We start from the raw sequence: 16,281 nt of genomic DNA, 5'->3' as shown, positions 1-16,281 counted from the left end.
AGTGAAGGGCCCAGAGTAGGACACCCTCAGGGTGGCCAGGCTTTGCCCAGCTTGACGTTTACCTTCAATTCTCGACCCAGAGGTGTGGGAGAGTGGCGGGGGAGCAGGGGCCCCGCAGCTTCCTGAAGGAATGCTGGAGTGGAACAGCAACCAGAGGCCTGACGGACCTTGGACAGGTCATCGGGGCGCGTGACAAAGGTCAAGAGCCATGTTCCCCACCCCCTACCTCTCAGCCTCCCTTCCTGCACTCAGTTTCTGGCACAGAATAGGTGCTCAGGCAAGTTTGCGAATGCTTTTTTTGTTTTTTAAATTAATGCATTTCTTTCATTCCCTTATAGCCTGATCTATTGCAGAAAGACTGTAAGGCAGCCCAGGAAATGCTGTTGAATAAATAAATGTTTTAGCCCTTGCCAGCTCCTGGTTTCACATGTTGCTGGATAGAAAATGTGACTAAATCTAAATGAGATGCAAAGTGTTAATAAAGGCTGCCAGTGATTTTTTTTTTTTAATTTCTTCTGGCTTTTCTGTATTTTTCAAATGTATCTTCAAAACACACCTATCACTTTTGTTATTTTTTTAAAAAGCATATATATTATAAAGGTATCCTGTAAGTTGAAAGTAAAGCAGGAGTGGTGTCAGCAGTGTGGTACTGGGAGTGTCCTCGATGTGCTGGGAGGCTCTGAAGCTAGGGTAGCGGACGCTGTGTGGGCCCCGCCTGGGCCTCTGTCACAGCTGGGTTCTCTCTCAGCCTCTCTTGTCACAGGCCTCCGCCTACCAGGCACTGACTAATAACGTTCCCCTCCGGTAACGTCTTAGTCAGAATGGAAGCAGAGGCTAGTCCTGGAGGGGAAATGACAGGCCGCGCCTGGAGCCACAGATGCTGCAGAGACTCAGTGCGCCTGCGCCCCAGCCTGGCCCGCGTCCCGCCCCGGGCGCGTGGGGTCCTCGCACCAGTGAGGGCGCGTCTCACCCTGCCGGTCCAGCCTTCCCTGGAGCAGGGGCCTTGGCTTCTGGCCGTGTGACCAACGTGTCGGTTCCATTTCCCTCTGAGTATCCGGGCTGCAGTGGAAACATGTGTTGGGTTATAAATGAGCCGTCCCGACATCAGGAGGAACTCAGCTTCTCCGTGGCCTCTGCCTGCAGCTAGGAGAACCATGGTGTGTCTGATGGTTTTCGGTAAAAACACAGGTTGAGTCTAGAAAATGAGGGCGTGGGGGTGGGGAGAGGAAACTCAGATGTGTGAGGCAAAGCACTTTCGTGAAGGCTGTGTCTTTTATTTCCTCTGTCCACCCTGATCTCAGTGGTCCTGGAGCCGGTCAGCTAAGCAGAGGCAGGCAGAGTGCCCTTCAGGGCTCTATCTCCACCCAGCGGCCCACGAGGAGGCTGTGACCACTGGTTTCCTCCAAACGGATCTCCCTACCTCCTACCCCATCTTTACTGAGATATGATTCACGTATCATACAATTTACCCATTTAGAGCATACAGTTCAGTGGTTTGTAATATATTCACAGCTTTGTGCAACCATCACCACTGTCAGTCTGGGAATATTTGTATTGTCTGCAAAAGAAACCTGTAAACCTTTAGCAGTTCTCCTCCAGTTCCCTCCAGGCCCCCCAGCCCAAGGCAAGCAGTAATCTCCTCTCTCTGTTTGTGGCTTTGCCTCTTCTGGACGGTTCATATAAAGGGGATCATATAATATGTGGCCTTCTGTGACTGGCTCCTTTCACTTAGCATATGTTTTTAAGGCTCATCCATATTTGTAATGGGGCTTCCCAGGTGGTTGAGTGGTAAAGAATCAGTCTGCCAATGCAAAAGACACAGGAGACGTGAATTCGATCTCTGGGTTGGGAAGATCCCCTGGAGGAGGGCATGGCAACCCACTCCAGTATTCTTGCCTGGAGAATCCTATGGACAGAGAAGCCTGTCAGGCTCAGTCCATAGAGTTGCAGAGAGAGGGACAGGACTGAAGTAATTGAATATGCATGCATGCATATTATAGCAGCATCAGCACTTCACTTCTTTTTATGGCCAAATAATATCCCATTGTATGAATATATCACATTTCATCCATGCATTCAACAGTTGATGGGTATCAGGATTGTGCTTCGACAATTTTAGGAATCAGCGAACTGAAATGGACTGGAATGGGTGAATTTAACTCAGATGACCATTATATCTACTACTGTGGGCAAGAATCCCTTAGAAGAAATGGAGTAGCCATCATAGTCAACAAAAGAGTCCAAAATGCAGTACTTGGATGCAATCTCAAAAATGACAGAATGATATCTGATCGTTTCCAAGGCAAACCATTCAGTATCACAGTAAGTCAGTCAGTTCAGTCGCTCAGTCATCTCCGACTCTTTGAGACCCCATGAATCACAGCACACCAGGCCTCCCTGTCCATCACCAACTCCCAGAGTTTACTCAAACTCACGTCCATCGAGTCGGTGCTGCCATCCAGCCATCTCATCCTCTGTCATCTCCTTCTCCTCCTGCCCCCAATCCCTCGCAGCATCAGAGTCTTTTCCAATGAGTCAACTCTTCACATGAGGTGGCCAAAGTATTGGAGTTTCAGCTTTAGTATCAGTCCTTCCAATGAACACCCAGGACTGATCTCCTTTAGAAAGGACTGGTTGGATCTCCTTGAAGTCCAAGGGACTCTCAAGAGTCTTCTCTAACACCACAGTTCAAAAGCATCAATTCTTTGGGGCTCAACTTCCTTTGTAGTCCAACTCTCACATCCATACATGACCCCTGGAAAAACCATAGCCTTGACTAGACGGACCTTTGTTGGTAAAGTAATGTCTCTGCTTTTTAATATGCTGTCTAGGTTGGTCATAACTTTCCTTCCAAGGAATAAGCGTCTTTTAATTTCATGGCTGCAATCAGCATCCACAGTGATTTTGGAGCTCAAAAAATAAAGTCTGACACTGTTTCCACTGTTTCCCCATCTATTTCCCATGAAGTGATGGGACCAGATGCCATGATCTTAGTTTTCTAAATGTTGAGCTTTAAACCAACTTTTTCACTGTCCTCTTTCAGTTTCATCAAGAGGCGTTTTAGTTCCTCTTCACTTTCTGCCATAAGGGTGGTGTCGTCTGCATATCTGAGGTTATTAATATTTCTCCCAGCAATCTTGATTCCAGCTTGTGCTTCTTCCAACCCAACGTTCCTCATGATGTACTCTGTATATAAGTTAAATAAGCAGGGTGACAATATACAGTCTTGATGTACTCCTTTTCCTATTTGGAACCAGTCTGTTGTTCCGTGTCCAGTTCTAACTGTTGCTTCCTGACCTGCATATAGGTTTCTCAAGAGGCAGGTCAGGTGGTCTGGTATTCCCATCTCTTTCAGAATTTTCCACAGTTTATTGTGATCCACACAGTCAAAGGATTTGGCATAGTCAATAAAGTAGAAATAGATGTTTTTCTGGAACTCTCTTTTTCTATGATCCAGCGGATGTTGGCAATTTGATCTCTGGTCCTCTGCCTTTTCTGAATCCAGCTTGACCATCTGGAAGGTCACAGTTCATGTATTGCTGAAGCCTGGCTTAGAGAATTTTGAGCATGACTTTACTAGCGTGTGAATATCACAGTAATCCAAGGCTATGCTTCAACCAGTAATGCTGAAGAAGCTGAACGGTTCCATGCAAGACCTTTTACAACTAGCACCCAGAAAAGATATCCTCTTCATTATAGGGGACTGGAATGCAAAAGTAGGATGTCAAGAAACACCTGGAGTAACAGGCAAATTTGGCCTTGGAATACAGAATGAAGCAGGGCAAAGTTTTGCCAAGAGAATGCACTGGTCGTAGCAAACACCCTCTTCCACAACACAAGAGTAGACTCTACACATGGATATATCACCAGATGGTCAATACCGAAATCAGATTCATTATATTCTTTGCAGCCAAAGATAGAGAAGCTCTATACAGTCAGCAAAAACAAGACTGGGAACTGACTGTGGCTCTGATCATGAACCCCTTATTGCCAAACTGAAGAAAGTAGGGAAAACCACTAGACTATTCAGGTATGACCTAAATCAAATCCCTTACAGTTATACAGTGGAAGTGAGAAATAGATTCAAGGAACTAGATCTGATAGAGTGCCTGATGAACTATGGACTGAGGTTCATGACTTTGTACAGGAAACAGGGATCAAGACCATCCCCAAGAAAAAGAAATGCAAAAAGACATAATTACTGTCTGAGGAGGCCTTAGAAATAGCTGTGAAAAGAAAAGAAGTGAAAATCAAAGGAGAAAAGGAAAGATATACCCATTTGAATGCAGAGTTCCAAAGAATAGCAAGGAGAGATAAGAAAGCCTTCCTCAGCAATCAGTGCAAGGAAATAGAGGAAAACAATAGAATGGGAAAGACTAGAGATCTGTTCAAGAAAATTAGAGATACCAAGGGAACATTTCACACAAAGATGGGTTCAGTAAAGGACAGAAATGATGGACCTAACAGAAGCAGAAAATATTAAGAAGAGGTGGCAAGAATACATGGAAGAACTATACAAAAAAGATCTTCATGACCCAGATGATCACGATGGTGTGATCACTCACCTAGAGCCAGACATCCTGGAATATGAAGTCAAGTGGGCCTTAGGAAACATCACTATGAACAAAGCTAGGGGAGGTGATAGAATTCCAGTTGAGCTGTTTCAAATCCTAAAAGATGATGCTGTGAAAATGCTGCACTCAATATGCCAGCAAATTTGGAAAACCCAGCAGTGGCCACAGGACTGGAAAAGGTCAGTTTTCATTCCAATCCCAAAGGCAATGCCAAAGAATGCTCAAACTGCCGCACAATTGCACTCATCTCACATGTTAGTAAAGTCATGCTCAAAATTCTCCAAGCCAGGCTTCAGCAACGTGAACTGTGAACTTTCAGATGTTCAAGCTGGTTTTAGAAAAGGCAGAGGAACCAGAGATCAAATTGCCAGCATCCGCTGGATCATCGAAAAAGCAAGAGAGTTCCAGAAAAACATCAATTTCGGCTTTATTGACTATGCCAAAGCCTTTGACTGTGTGGATCACAACAAACTGGAAAATTCTGAAAGAGATGGAAATACCAGACCACTTGACCTGCCTCTTGAAAAATCTGTATGCAGATCAGGAAGCAACAGTTAGAACTGGACACGGAACAACAGACTGGTTCCAAATAGGAAAAGGATTACGTCAAGGCTGTATATTGTCACCCTGCTTATTTAACTTATATGCATTGTACATCATGAGAAACTCTGGGCTGGATGAAGCCCAAGCTGGAATCAAGACAGCGGGAGAAATATCAGTATCCTCAGATATGCAAACGACATCACACTTATGGCAGAAAATGAAGAGGAACTAAAAAGCCTCTTGATGAAAGTGAAAGAAGAGAGTGAAAAAGTTGGCTTAAAGCTCAGCATTCATAAAACTAAGATCATGGAATCCGGTCCCATCACTTCGTGGCAAATAGATGGGGAAGAGTGGAAACAGTGGCTGACTTTATTTTTTTGGGTTCCAATATCCCTGCAGATGGTGACTGCAGCCATGAAATTAAAAGACACTTACTCCTTGGAAAGAAAGTTATGACCAACCTAGACAGTATATTAAGAAGCAGAGACATTACTTTACCAGCAAAGGTCCGTCTAGTCAAGGCTATGGTTTTTCCAGGGGTCATGTATGGATGTGAGAGTTGGACTATAAAGAAAGTTGAGCCCCAAAGAATTGATGCTTTTGAACTGTGGTTTTGGAGAATCTTTGAGAGTCCCTTGGACTGCATGGAGATCCAACCAGTCCATCCTAAAGGAAATCAGTCCTGAGTGTTCATTGGAAGGACTGATGTTGAAGTAAAAAGTCCAATACTTTGGCCACCTTATGTGAAGAGCTGACTCATTTGAAAAGACCCTGATGCTGGGAAAGATTGAAGGCAGGAGGAGAAGGAGATGACAGAGGGTGAAATGGTTGGATGGCATTACCAACTCTATAATAGAGATGAGTTTGAGTAGACTCCAGGAGCTGGTGATGGACAGGGAGGCCTGGCATGCTGTGGTCCGTGGGGTCGCAAAGAGTCAGATGCGACTGAGCGACTGAAGTGAACTGAACTGGGTTGCTTCCACCCTTGGGCTTTTATGGGTAATGCTACAATGACCATGCATGAACAGGTTTTTGTGTGGACATATGTATGCTTTTGTGTCTCATAGGCCAGATAACTGATCTTCCAACAGTATGTATTTGATTCTGTCACCACTTTTCTTAAAAATCTTCAGTAGCTTCCCATTGTTCCTAAAGTCAGGTTCAAAATCTTTATGTGTGTGTGTGTGTTAGTCGCTCAGTCATATATGACTCTTTGCAATCGTACGGACTATAGTCCGCCAGGCTCCTCTGTCCATGGGTATTCTCCATGATGATCCACAAAGCTTACACCTTCCGGGCTCCCCTCTTGTTCTTCTATTTCAGGCAAAAGCTTCCTCCAACACACAGAATCTCCTTCCATGGTGGACCTGAAACTTCCCCCTCTCTCCCCTGACCTTTTCTTTCTCTAATCCCTCCTCAGGAAAGCCTCTCCAGTGCTCTAGTCAAGGTTAGGTCAGCCTGCCACATGCTTTCATGGGACCCTGTTCCTCCCCTCCTCAGTGGGTACCACAGTTACACCCACATGATGACCTGTGTGAATCTGGTCAATGCTTCTCTTTTCTGCTCCAGCAGAGTTGGGCCCTTGTTCTTGTTCACCAGTTAGCCCTGGCACCCAGCACGGTTGGTGCCCAGCACACTTAGGCACTCGGTAAATATTTGCCAAGTAAAGAATGGATAATGATGACAGCCAGCAAGCCACTTGTCTGGACGCTTCCTTTTACCCTGGGGTCTTCTGCAGGTGATGGGGGTGGGGGGACCCAGGCAGCTGCCGAAACCAGGATGACTCCTTTTCCTCTCTCCAGCCCTTCTTGCCTATCACTCACCAGAGAGGCCTCTGCTTATGCTGAAATGGGTTTGGGTGAACTTCCCCCTCATCCTAAAATAACTGAAGCCTCACTGGGTCCCAGTGAACCCTGGAGCCCTCTTTCAGGACAGAGTGACTCCCTGTGGCATGTGATTCCAGGCAGTCCAAATGCCACGGACTAAGCCATCAGTGGTAGCCATCCATTTGCAAGGGAAATGAGGAGGGATTCTTGGAGGCATAGGCTTCTCTGAGAGTAAGGAGCTGCATTTGGACAAACTGCATTCCCTTTTCTAAAGATGATTGCCTTTCTGCTGGTCTTGTTTGAAAACCTGTCCTGGAGGACTTTCCAAGAAGAAACCATCCACCTTCTAAAACTTGGTTGCTTTTTCAAAACAACCTGTTTTCCTTTCCCCCCACAGATATGCACTTGTTTGGCCACTACCCAGCACACGACGACTTCTACCTCGTGGTGTGCAGCGCCTGTAACCAGGTCGTCAAGCCGCAGGTCTTCCAGTCCCACTGCGGTAAGTGGACTCCTGCACTGGCCGACGTCCAACATTCGAGAGGAGCCCTACCCTGTGGTCTGGCCCTGGCTCTGTCTGAGCCCAAGGCCCTGGGTGAATCCCCCTGGGGTTCTGCCTCGACTTCCAGGCCGACTGCCTTAGGGGTAGTCAGGGGTAGTCCTGCCAAAATGTTCGGTGCTGTGGGGGCACTAGACAGAAAACGTCCTGTTGTTTAGGTGGATGGGTGGTGGTCTTTGTAGGGGACGAAGGGGAGGGACAGCAGGGGCTCGAGGAGCCACTCCTGCACCCTCACAGCCAGATGTTCAGTTCTTCCAAGAGAGAGAAGGGCCAGGGCAGCCCACCGTGGGGGCTGCTGGGGTGCCAATCCCCAAGAAATGCAGATGAAGCCATGAGTTCAGCTTCTCCTCTTCCAAGAATCCTGCTTGTTAAAAAAAAAAAAGGAAAAAACAGGCATGTTTGGGAACTTGCTTTCCCTCTATCTTTTCATCCTTGGTGTGAAACCCTGCAGCAGTTCCCCAGCAAACGCTGGCCTCCTTCATTGCTGGTGTCTTGGGCACACCACGGCTAACGTCCACGTGGCTGCTCCCCTAAGATCAGATAAACAGCTACTAACCTGAGGATAGGAAGTGACTTAACCTGAGCGGAGGTTTCCTTCTCTTCAAACGGGATGTTGTTGGACCAGCCGATTTCCAAAGCGGTAATGTGCTCTGAGTTCCAGAACAGTAGTTCCCAATCTTTTGATTTAAAGTCTCCTCTCTTTTGTTGAACATAAAATCCAAATGCCCTTCTTTAGTGTTAAATTTCAAAGTGCATTAAACATTGTACCTAGAAAAAGTCAAAGCAATTATAATATCGAATACACTTTGGCAAATTGCATATTTCTCCTTTCTTATACTCAGGATTTCTTCTTTTCCCCTAACCCTTCAGTTATCACCATTCTGTAATAAATAGGTATAAAATAAAAGGAGATGAGCTTGTCTAATCTCACCAGTAAAGGTACTTGGGACTATTGAATAGTGATATATCGTAATATCAGTTACAAACATGTATATATGTATATGACATTTACATAGCGGTGTGTTTATGTATATAACCTGCGTCTGTGTGTGTGTACTGTAGTTGTGTTTCGTGTTTATAATATGTAGAAAGAACAATCCAGGCTTCTGAGACTTTTTGACCTGCATAGGCACAGAGGCTCCTAGCAAGTGCTATACAAAGAGCTCCACTGAGAGGGCCAGGTCTTCTGCCCCTCCCGGCAGCCACTTCTGTGACTTGGGGCTACTTGCTAAATGTCTCAGGGTTTGGTGTCCTCGTCTCTTCCACGAGTGATGACTTCCGTGGGCGTTTCCCGCTCTAACGTTTTCATTTCTGGCAGATAGAGCTTAAAAGGAGTAAGTCGTGTGCTGGGCACTCGCTGACCTTCTTGCTGGATGTCCTGTAGTAAATGACCCTCCCTTCCGCCGGGAGGAGAGAAAAGGCCAAACCTCTCCCAGGCAGATTGTCAGAGGCGCGGTGCTGATGCTACCAGCTGAGGTGACAAATAGGGGAGTCAGTAGCAGAGCAGTGGCAAGAAGATCCCACACAGCTGGCAGGTCAGGGAGCAACCATGGAAGCTCTGTGGTCCCGGCTCCTGTTTGTCTCATGAAGATGCAGGAAGGGATCATCATTCATTCTTTCCTAGGATGTGCTGCTGTTCTGGGTGCTGGGATACAGCAGTGAACGAGACAAGGAAAAATCCCATAAGCCATCAAAATCTTCTCTGGGAACTTAATTCACTGGCATGGTTTCTGATAGGAAGAACCTATATGGCACCTTGGACCCCCACTGTGCCCTGCAGAATTCCTCCAAGGCAAGACCCCACATAGCCAGTGAAGGAGAACTTCTAGGGCTAGGGTTTGGCTCCCTTGACACATGCCTCCCTCTATCCTGGGCCTTTTGGTTCAAGAGCAAGTTGAGCTTAGGGGCACAGCCGAGGGTTTTGTAGCCATCTGCTCTGAGCAATGGCAGTAAATTAGTTTGGGGGTTTGGGGTTACGGATCTCATCACCTGAAACCCAGTCTTCTTGAGCTTCTTGCTGAAGCAGCTGACAGGCAGTGGTAGGACACGACCACAGCTCAGCAAATGGAGGCCCTTAAGCCTCCCTCATCTGTCAGGTATGTATCCCACAGGTTCTCACCTGCGTTCATCAAGGGCAGGAGAACACAAGGCAGAGCTCAGAACCAGGGCAACCCTTAAGGGGCGAGGAGGATTTCTCAGCTGCCCTAAGAATTCCTCCTACAGTATCACAGTGTTTCTTCTCTTGCTCTTTTTCCTCCTATGACTCGCCTTGCTGTAATCAACAAGTTAATGAGAATGGCTTTGCACGAGGTACCAGGGACTGTACTAGATGCTTTCCTTATCTTTGAACACGTAATCCTCTCAATGCCCCCACTAAATAGGTACCAATATGACTTCCCGTTTGAACTTGAGGAGGCAAAGGCTTAGGATGGCTTTACCCAGGGTCTCAAAACTAAGCAGGTGTAGGGCCTGATTTTGAATGCAGGCAGCATAGCTCCTGAGTGAGGGAAGTGCGTGTTTCCCTGGCTGGCATATCCATTGTCCCTCACTTCCTCCCTGTGTGGCTCCCAGGCCTCTCTTGTCCTAGCCCAGACTTCAGTGCCTGAACCCACTTGCTTGCCAGGGAGCACATCATAATACCTGGCTTCAGATTCGATCATGTTAGCTGCAGAGTTTTCTCTCAAATGGAATCTCGTCTGTAGAACCCCAGTATGAATACAGATGCCCAGCAGAGCCACGGGGGTTGAAATTGGGGTGAGGGCTCAAGTGCCACTTTCCTGGCCTACTCAATCGCCGGGGTTCCTCAGAGCAGCATTTGAAGTTTGTTATAGTGGAGAGAGCGTGGGCTTTGGAGGCAGACAGAGCATTTTACATGACTCCCTTATTAACTACATGACCTCAGGCTGGTGGCCTCCACCTGGTCTATAAAATGAGTGCTCTGCCTGCCACAGGGGGGTTTGGTACGAAATGACTGGTGAGAGGCTCTTTCCTGCGGTACACCCAGAGCATGGGTTCATTTCTCTTCTCTCCATGGCATCTCTGCGTGGGCTCCAGCTGGACACGGCTTGTCCCTCTTCATATTCATAGAATGCCTCCCCGGCTCCTGCCTTGCACTTCAATTACCCGTAGGCTGTCTCAGTTACATCCACCAGCTTCGAGGATCCTTTCGGGACCAGAGATGTATTAATATACCCTTTCAGCTCTGTATTCCCAGCACCCAGAAATGAATTCATCATCACTGGCACTGGCCCTGGAAAGCAGAGTTGAGGTGCAGTGGAAGGGACACAGCCCAGGGGCCAGGTCCAAGATCGGCCTTACCCAGCTCTAAGACCCCAGACTCTTTACCTTTTTAAGTGACAGGGGACTGGGCTATGTATTCTCTTGGAAACTTCCTCATTCTCAGTGCCTGGGATTTGGTGCCTGATTTTAAGGATCACAGCATACTCAGAGATGGGTGCATGGCAGCCTTCAAGATTTCAGTAGCCTGGTTAAGTTAAATAGAAGAAGTATATGTGTGTGTGTGTGTGTGTGTGTGTATTTAGGCAGTTGGTTCTGAGGAGTTTGGAGGTTGATGATAATGTGAAAGAGTGAAAGCGATTATGGAAAAAATTGTAACTTTTGGAGTCAAACAGACCTGGGTTCCTAGCTGTGAGACCTCAGGCTAATTACATGACCTTTCTGAGCCTCATTTTCCTCTGAAATGAAGACGATAGTTCCTGCCTTGCAGAGTTACTGTGAGAAACAGTGATAAAGCAGTTTCCTGGCACATAGTAAGGAAATAAAGAAAGGGTAGCTATTATTGTCAATAAAGTGTGGCTATTTTTTATTACATTGAATGTTTCTTATGAAAAATGGGAAAACCAATTCAGTCAAGTGCTTCCTGCCTTCGTTTCTCACCCTGTCTCGGGGGATGTGCGCGTGGAGGTCAGCCTGCGGACTCTGGCCTGTGATTCATCTTTGGCTTCCCACACTCTTGGAGGCAAGACTTGTTGGCCTAAAGATGATTACATTGCCAGGAGTCCTGAGGATCCACCTTTACAAATAAGGTTTACATTCACATTGAGCTCCAGTGTCCGCTCTTTTGGAAACACCATGAAGCTCCCAGTATCTCTCTGGGGTCCCTGCCTGGGTCAAGCCAGCCTTGGCCACCTCCCCCCCCAACTCCCAGGACTGGCTGCTTTCCTGTTATTCCTGACTTTGTGCCCCAAGCTTGTGTCCTTGATATAAAAAGCAGGCATGTGCCCATTGCGCAGGAGAACCTCTGCCTGGCCTTGGCGGGGGCTCTCTCCAGGCCACTGGGGCTGTGCCAGTGGCTGTGCCACTCCACCTGTGTGGGCCCCTTAGGTCTGTTTCCTCTGTATAGCAACCCTTTAGATGCTTTGTAAACCTCTGCCCAGGAGATTACAATTTTGAGGGATTGGTTTGTTTCTAAAGTCTCTTAGGTGAGTTGATGATGTTATTTAGGCATTACGATAGAAAAGAGGGAAACAGGAAAAGCCTCTCCTTGGGTGAACTGATCCCACTCAGCCGACATCCTTACCCTTCATAGCTGTCCAGCCCAAGCTGTGACTGGATGCACTGACACGATGTGGGAGCCGCGTGGTTGGGAATTGCCTCTCTGGGGTGAGTCTCCTTAGGTTCAAGTTCCAGCTCTGCCACTTGTTAGCTGTGTGACCTTGGGCAGGTTACGTTGCCTCTCTGTGCTTCAGTCTCCTAGTCTTAAAATGGGATTGTAGTTTTTCTCCTCAGATCGTTTTGATGATTAAAGGAGCTCACATGTGGAAAGTACTTCTAGCACAGTGGTGGAACAAAGTTTGCTTTTTTTAAAAAAAGTTACGCTTTCATTAACCAAGTGATAAGCTAGAGATTTATAATGAATTCTTGTCCAAAGGATATTCATGTATGATTACTGTGCACTGTGAGGGTGGCCTTGGTGACTTTCTCTGCGTCGGTACTGTGGGTCCCAACCTCATTGCAGACAGAGTGCTGTTTCTTCTGAAGAGTCCTCTGTGTATGTTGTGTGTGTGTGTATGGGGTCCCATTTGTGTGCATAAGCCTGTATATAAGCTCCAAACTAGAAGGTTCAAGGTACCTACAATGAAAAAATATTTTTATTACATATAGAAGTTACATATATTTAATCAATTTGAAATATTGTAAGTAAAGGGAAAAATAATAAGTAGATTCTAGCTGTGCTTTTGTAATTGGGTTGGACATTTATGAAATTGTATGATTTGCCTAAACGAAAGGAGTATGATTTTTTTCTGTCCTTATCTCCTAATATATTTACATATTAAACTACCATAAAGAATAGTTTCTCAGCAGCAGCACAGTTAACATTTGGGGCTGGAAAATTCTGTTATGGAGGCGTCCTCTGTATTGTAGGATACTGAACAACTTCCCTAGCTTTTATCCACTAGATGCCAGTAGCTGCCCCCACCCCCAGTCATGACAGTGAAAACAGTGTCCACTAGGGGACAAAGATGACCCCCAGGTGAAAGCCACTGCTGTGAATTATAACATCTCCGATTGTTGGGTAGTATTCTGTGCTTTTCTGTATTCAGGTTTTCCTGCCCATTCAAATATGTGTGTGGATGGGCACACTAAGCCCTGAGATCAGTTCTCTGGAACCACACAGTAGCATGTGGAAAGTTTACTAGTTCAGCCTCCAGTGAGCTGGTCATCAGGATAATTTCCCCATCATGGTCATACTCAAAGCATAAAACAAGATAGATTGCTGAAGTCCATAAAATTGCAGTCCTTCCCACCTCAAAATCAAAAAACCGGGGGGAAAGTGGCAAAAGAAATAACCCATTCGTATACAAAGATCCTTCAGAGTTTTTCAGCCACTTTTGGTGCTCACTGTCCAAGCAGAGAACCACACAGCCCTACACCCCAACCATCAGACAGATATTCCTTGGATGTCACCGCTACTTAAATATATATTAGAACCAAAGAACCTAGATGTCATTCAAAAGACAAGATAGGATTAGTTTTTTCCCTTCTTAGAGAGGGCCTTTTAGTCCCTTTTCTGATTATATTTTTGAATGCCCTTCAAGTGGCTGTTTTGCATGTTGATGGTGAAGCAGTAGAATTTAATGAACTGTGAGCGAAAGCAGAGGGGCTGAGCCACAAAATAAACGAGTGGCAGCAGCTGGCTCCTGAGGCCGGCACCTCCACCCCTCGCCTGCACATGCAGATGCCTCTGCTGGGTGGGGACCGAGAGCAGCAGAGCCCAGCAGTGCCACACACGGAGGCCTCATTAATGAGGTTTCAGGGTTTCCTGCAATTGTTCTCTTTATTTCGTCTGTCTCGGGGTGACCTCTAGTTGAGGAGGAAACAAACCATTTGTGCTTTTGAGAAAGGGAGTCCCTCCCAAGGTCAGTGCCCCTGGGCTTCCAGGGTGTCATCACTGGCTAATTATCCTGCCAGAACTTCCTTTCCGAAGGTGTAGATTGCCACAGAGTAGGACTGAAGTTTTTGGTCAATTAAGTGGGATTTGTTTGTTGAGATTAAATTTCTGTTGTTATTGTGAGTTGTTTTTTATGAACTAGATTATTTACACCAGAGACAAATAAAATAATTAAAGGAAATTGGTCAGATTGAACATATTCTTTGTCAAGTCCGGCAGTATTAACTAATAAGACTTGGCAAGATCAAGTGAATCTGTGCAAACTTGATTTTGTTAGTGAGATTCTTTTTTTAACCTTAATTTGATGAATGTATCCCTGATCTAAAATTAACTCCTGGCTTGATGTACCTTTGGGGTTCCTTACAGTTAGAAACAATGTCTGTGGTTGTTTCTTCTTATTTCATCTTTCCATACTCCCCAGTAAAATGTAACCATAGGACAGATCCTAAGGAAATTCCTACAGTTGATTCTAAGAAGATCCCAAAGCAAAACTAATCATGGACTAACAAATGGTGATACCTTATATCAAGAATTGCAACTGAAAAAATCTACAACAAAGTAGGAACACATTTTGCGCCCCTTCAAATGTTTATATTTTTGAACTTGCTGCTGTTCAAATTAGAATTAAAAGTGTATCTAGAATATAGCAGGTTGACCTGGTCCCAAACCCTAGCTTTTCTTCTAATCTATTAATGGAAGACAAGAAGTACCAATAACAATTATTGAGCACTTCTATATGCTAAGATTTTTTTTATTTAATCCTACTGCCACCCTAAGGTGCTCTGGTCCCATTGTTCCTGCTCACACCCTAGGACAGGGAGACTCAGAGGATTTAATAAATTTCCTCAAGATCTCACTGATGTAAGTAAGTCACAGAACTAGGATTCCAGCCTATGTCTGACTCTTGATCAATTTACTGATTTAATGTTTTGGGTCTCAAATTCCCTGCAATAGCATAACTGAACTTCCAGACAGAAAGGTTGTTTTGGTCCCCTGTAGGATGCTAGAGCATAAATGCAGGTGTTTGGGGGCACCTGAGTTCCCTATCTCTCATTTTTCTAACGTCTGCTTGTTGGCATAGGTGAAAAACTTGGGCACAATTTGGAGGGAAATCAGAATGGAAGAATAAACTGATTACAGCCCATGTGTTGAGAGTCATGGCATTTGGATAGACCTTTAAATATCAAAAAGTAAAAAGAAGCAAGCTTGTGGGAGAGGTGGAACAGGTACCACCATCAGTTCTGCCTGCAGTTTCTTACTCATCCCCAACAAATGAGCAGATCCGTGAGATCCCCACCCCCGCCACCAAAACAGTAGATAATTTCCTCTAAATTCAATGGAATTCCCTTTTCTTGCACGTTTCTTTGAATCAGGTAAATTTTACAAGTAGACAAATAGCAGAGGTAATGATTCAGCTCAAATTTAGAGATAGATTAAGAGGATCTTCATAGTTTTAGTATTATTGAATTCATTTTTACTTGAAAGAAAAAACCCCTCTTCTTATATCTCATTCAAGCCTGTTTGTTGAAGGCTGAATCTCTTGGGTTACCTTCTTCAGAGTCACATAGCTTTGATTCATTCATTTATTTGAAAAATATTTATTGAGCACCTGTTATATGCCAGGCATTGTTCTGGTGCTGCAGATAAATAGTGGTGTACAGGACTAGAGTGTAACTTTCTTGAAGCCTGCGTTCTGATCATTTAAATAACGTAGATGAAAATGAGATCAAGCCATAGGAAGAGCACATCAGGTGAGGTGTTTTGAGGGCTTCAGAGAGGTGGGTGGGAGCAGGACTGCAGAGCCCTGTAGGGCAGAGCCCAGAGTTGGGGCTTCATTCTGGGTGTGGTGAGAAGACACGGGAGGACCCTGCATGAGGGAAAGACATAGTCTGGCTTCTGTTTTCAGAAGGTCCCTCTGGCTGCTTGGAGTCTGGGAGACCTTGAAGGGACTGAGGCGTAGCTGTGCAGGTGGATAGTGAAGGGTAAACGCGAGATCTATTTTGGAAATGTAGCTGACAGCATCTGCTGATGGATTACATTGTAAAAGGGAAGGTCAACATTTAGAGTTAGTTAGAAGGGGAAAAGCCAGTGACCTATGGGAAAAGCAACAGAGGATGACAACATGGGAGCCAAGAGCAGAAAGTGTTTGTAGAGCCAATCAAATGCCAAGTGGTTGAGCGAGAGGAGAAAAGGTCACTAGATTTCCACCGAAGGATGCTGTTGACCTCGACAATAGCCATTTCGATATCTTGGGATTTCTTTTTTCCAAGTATAGGTGATTTTATTTTCATATCACTGATAAACCTCTTTTTAAGCTAGTAACACCCCAAGTGTTTTTCCACGTTTCTGCTGAGCTCAGCTACTATC

At 45.5% G+C, this 16,281-nt stretch overlaps 1 protein-coding gene across 5 annotated transcripts in view; it reads left to right on the top strand.

Moving 5' to 3' along the window:
* Positions 1–16,281, top strand: part of ATXN7L1 (ataxin 7 like 1) — a 272,758-nt gene that overhangs the window by 93,875 nt on the left and 162,602 nt on the right. For all 5 annotated transcript variants that reach the window (XM_088834272.1, XM_055420748.2, XM_055420747.2 and 2 more), the window contains one exon: positions 7,341–7,445. In XM_088834272.1, coding sequence (XP_088690398.1) covers positions 7,341–7,445 — 105 coding nt within the window. The remainder of the gene's footprint in view (positions 1–7,340; positions 7,446–16,281) is intronic.

This window comes from Moschus berezovskii, chromosome 3, assembly GCF_049115385.1.
Source record: "Moschus berezovskii isolate FMDL1 chromosome 3, NW_MosBer_1.0, whole genome shotgun sequence".
In the NCBI taxonomy this organism is placed as follows: domain Eukaryota; kingdom Metazoa; phylum Chordata; class Mammalia; order Artiodactyla; family Moschidae; genus Moschus; species Moschus berezovskii.
The sequence above is the reverse complement of the archived record's forward strand: the minus strand, read 5'-3'. Positions and strand labels throughout refer to the sequence as shown.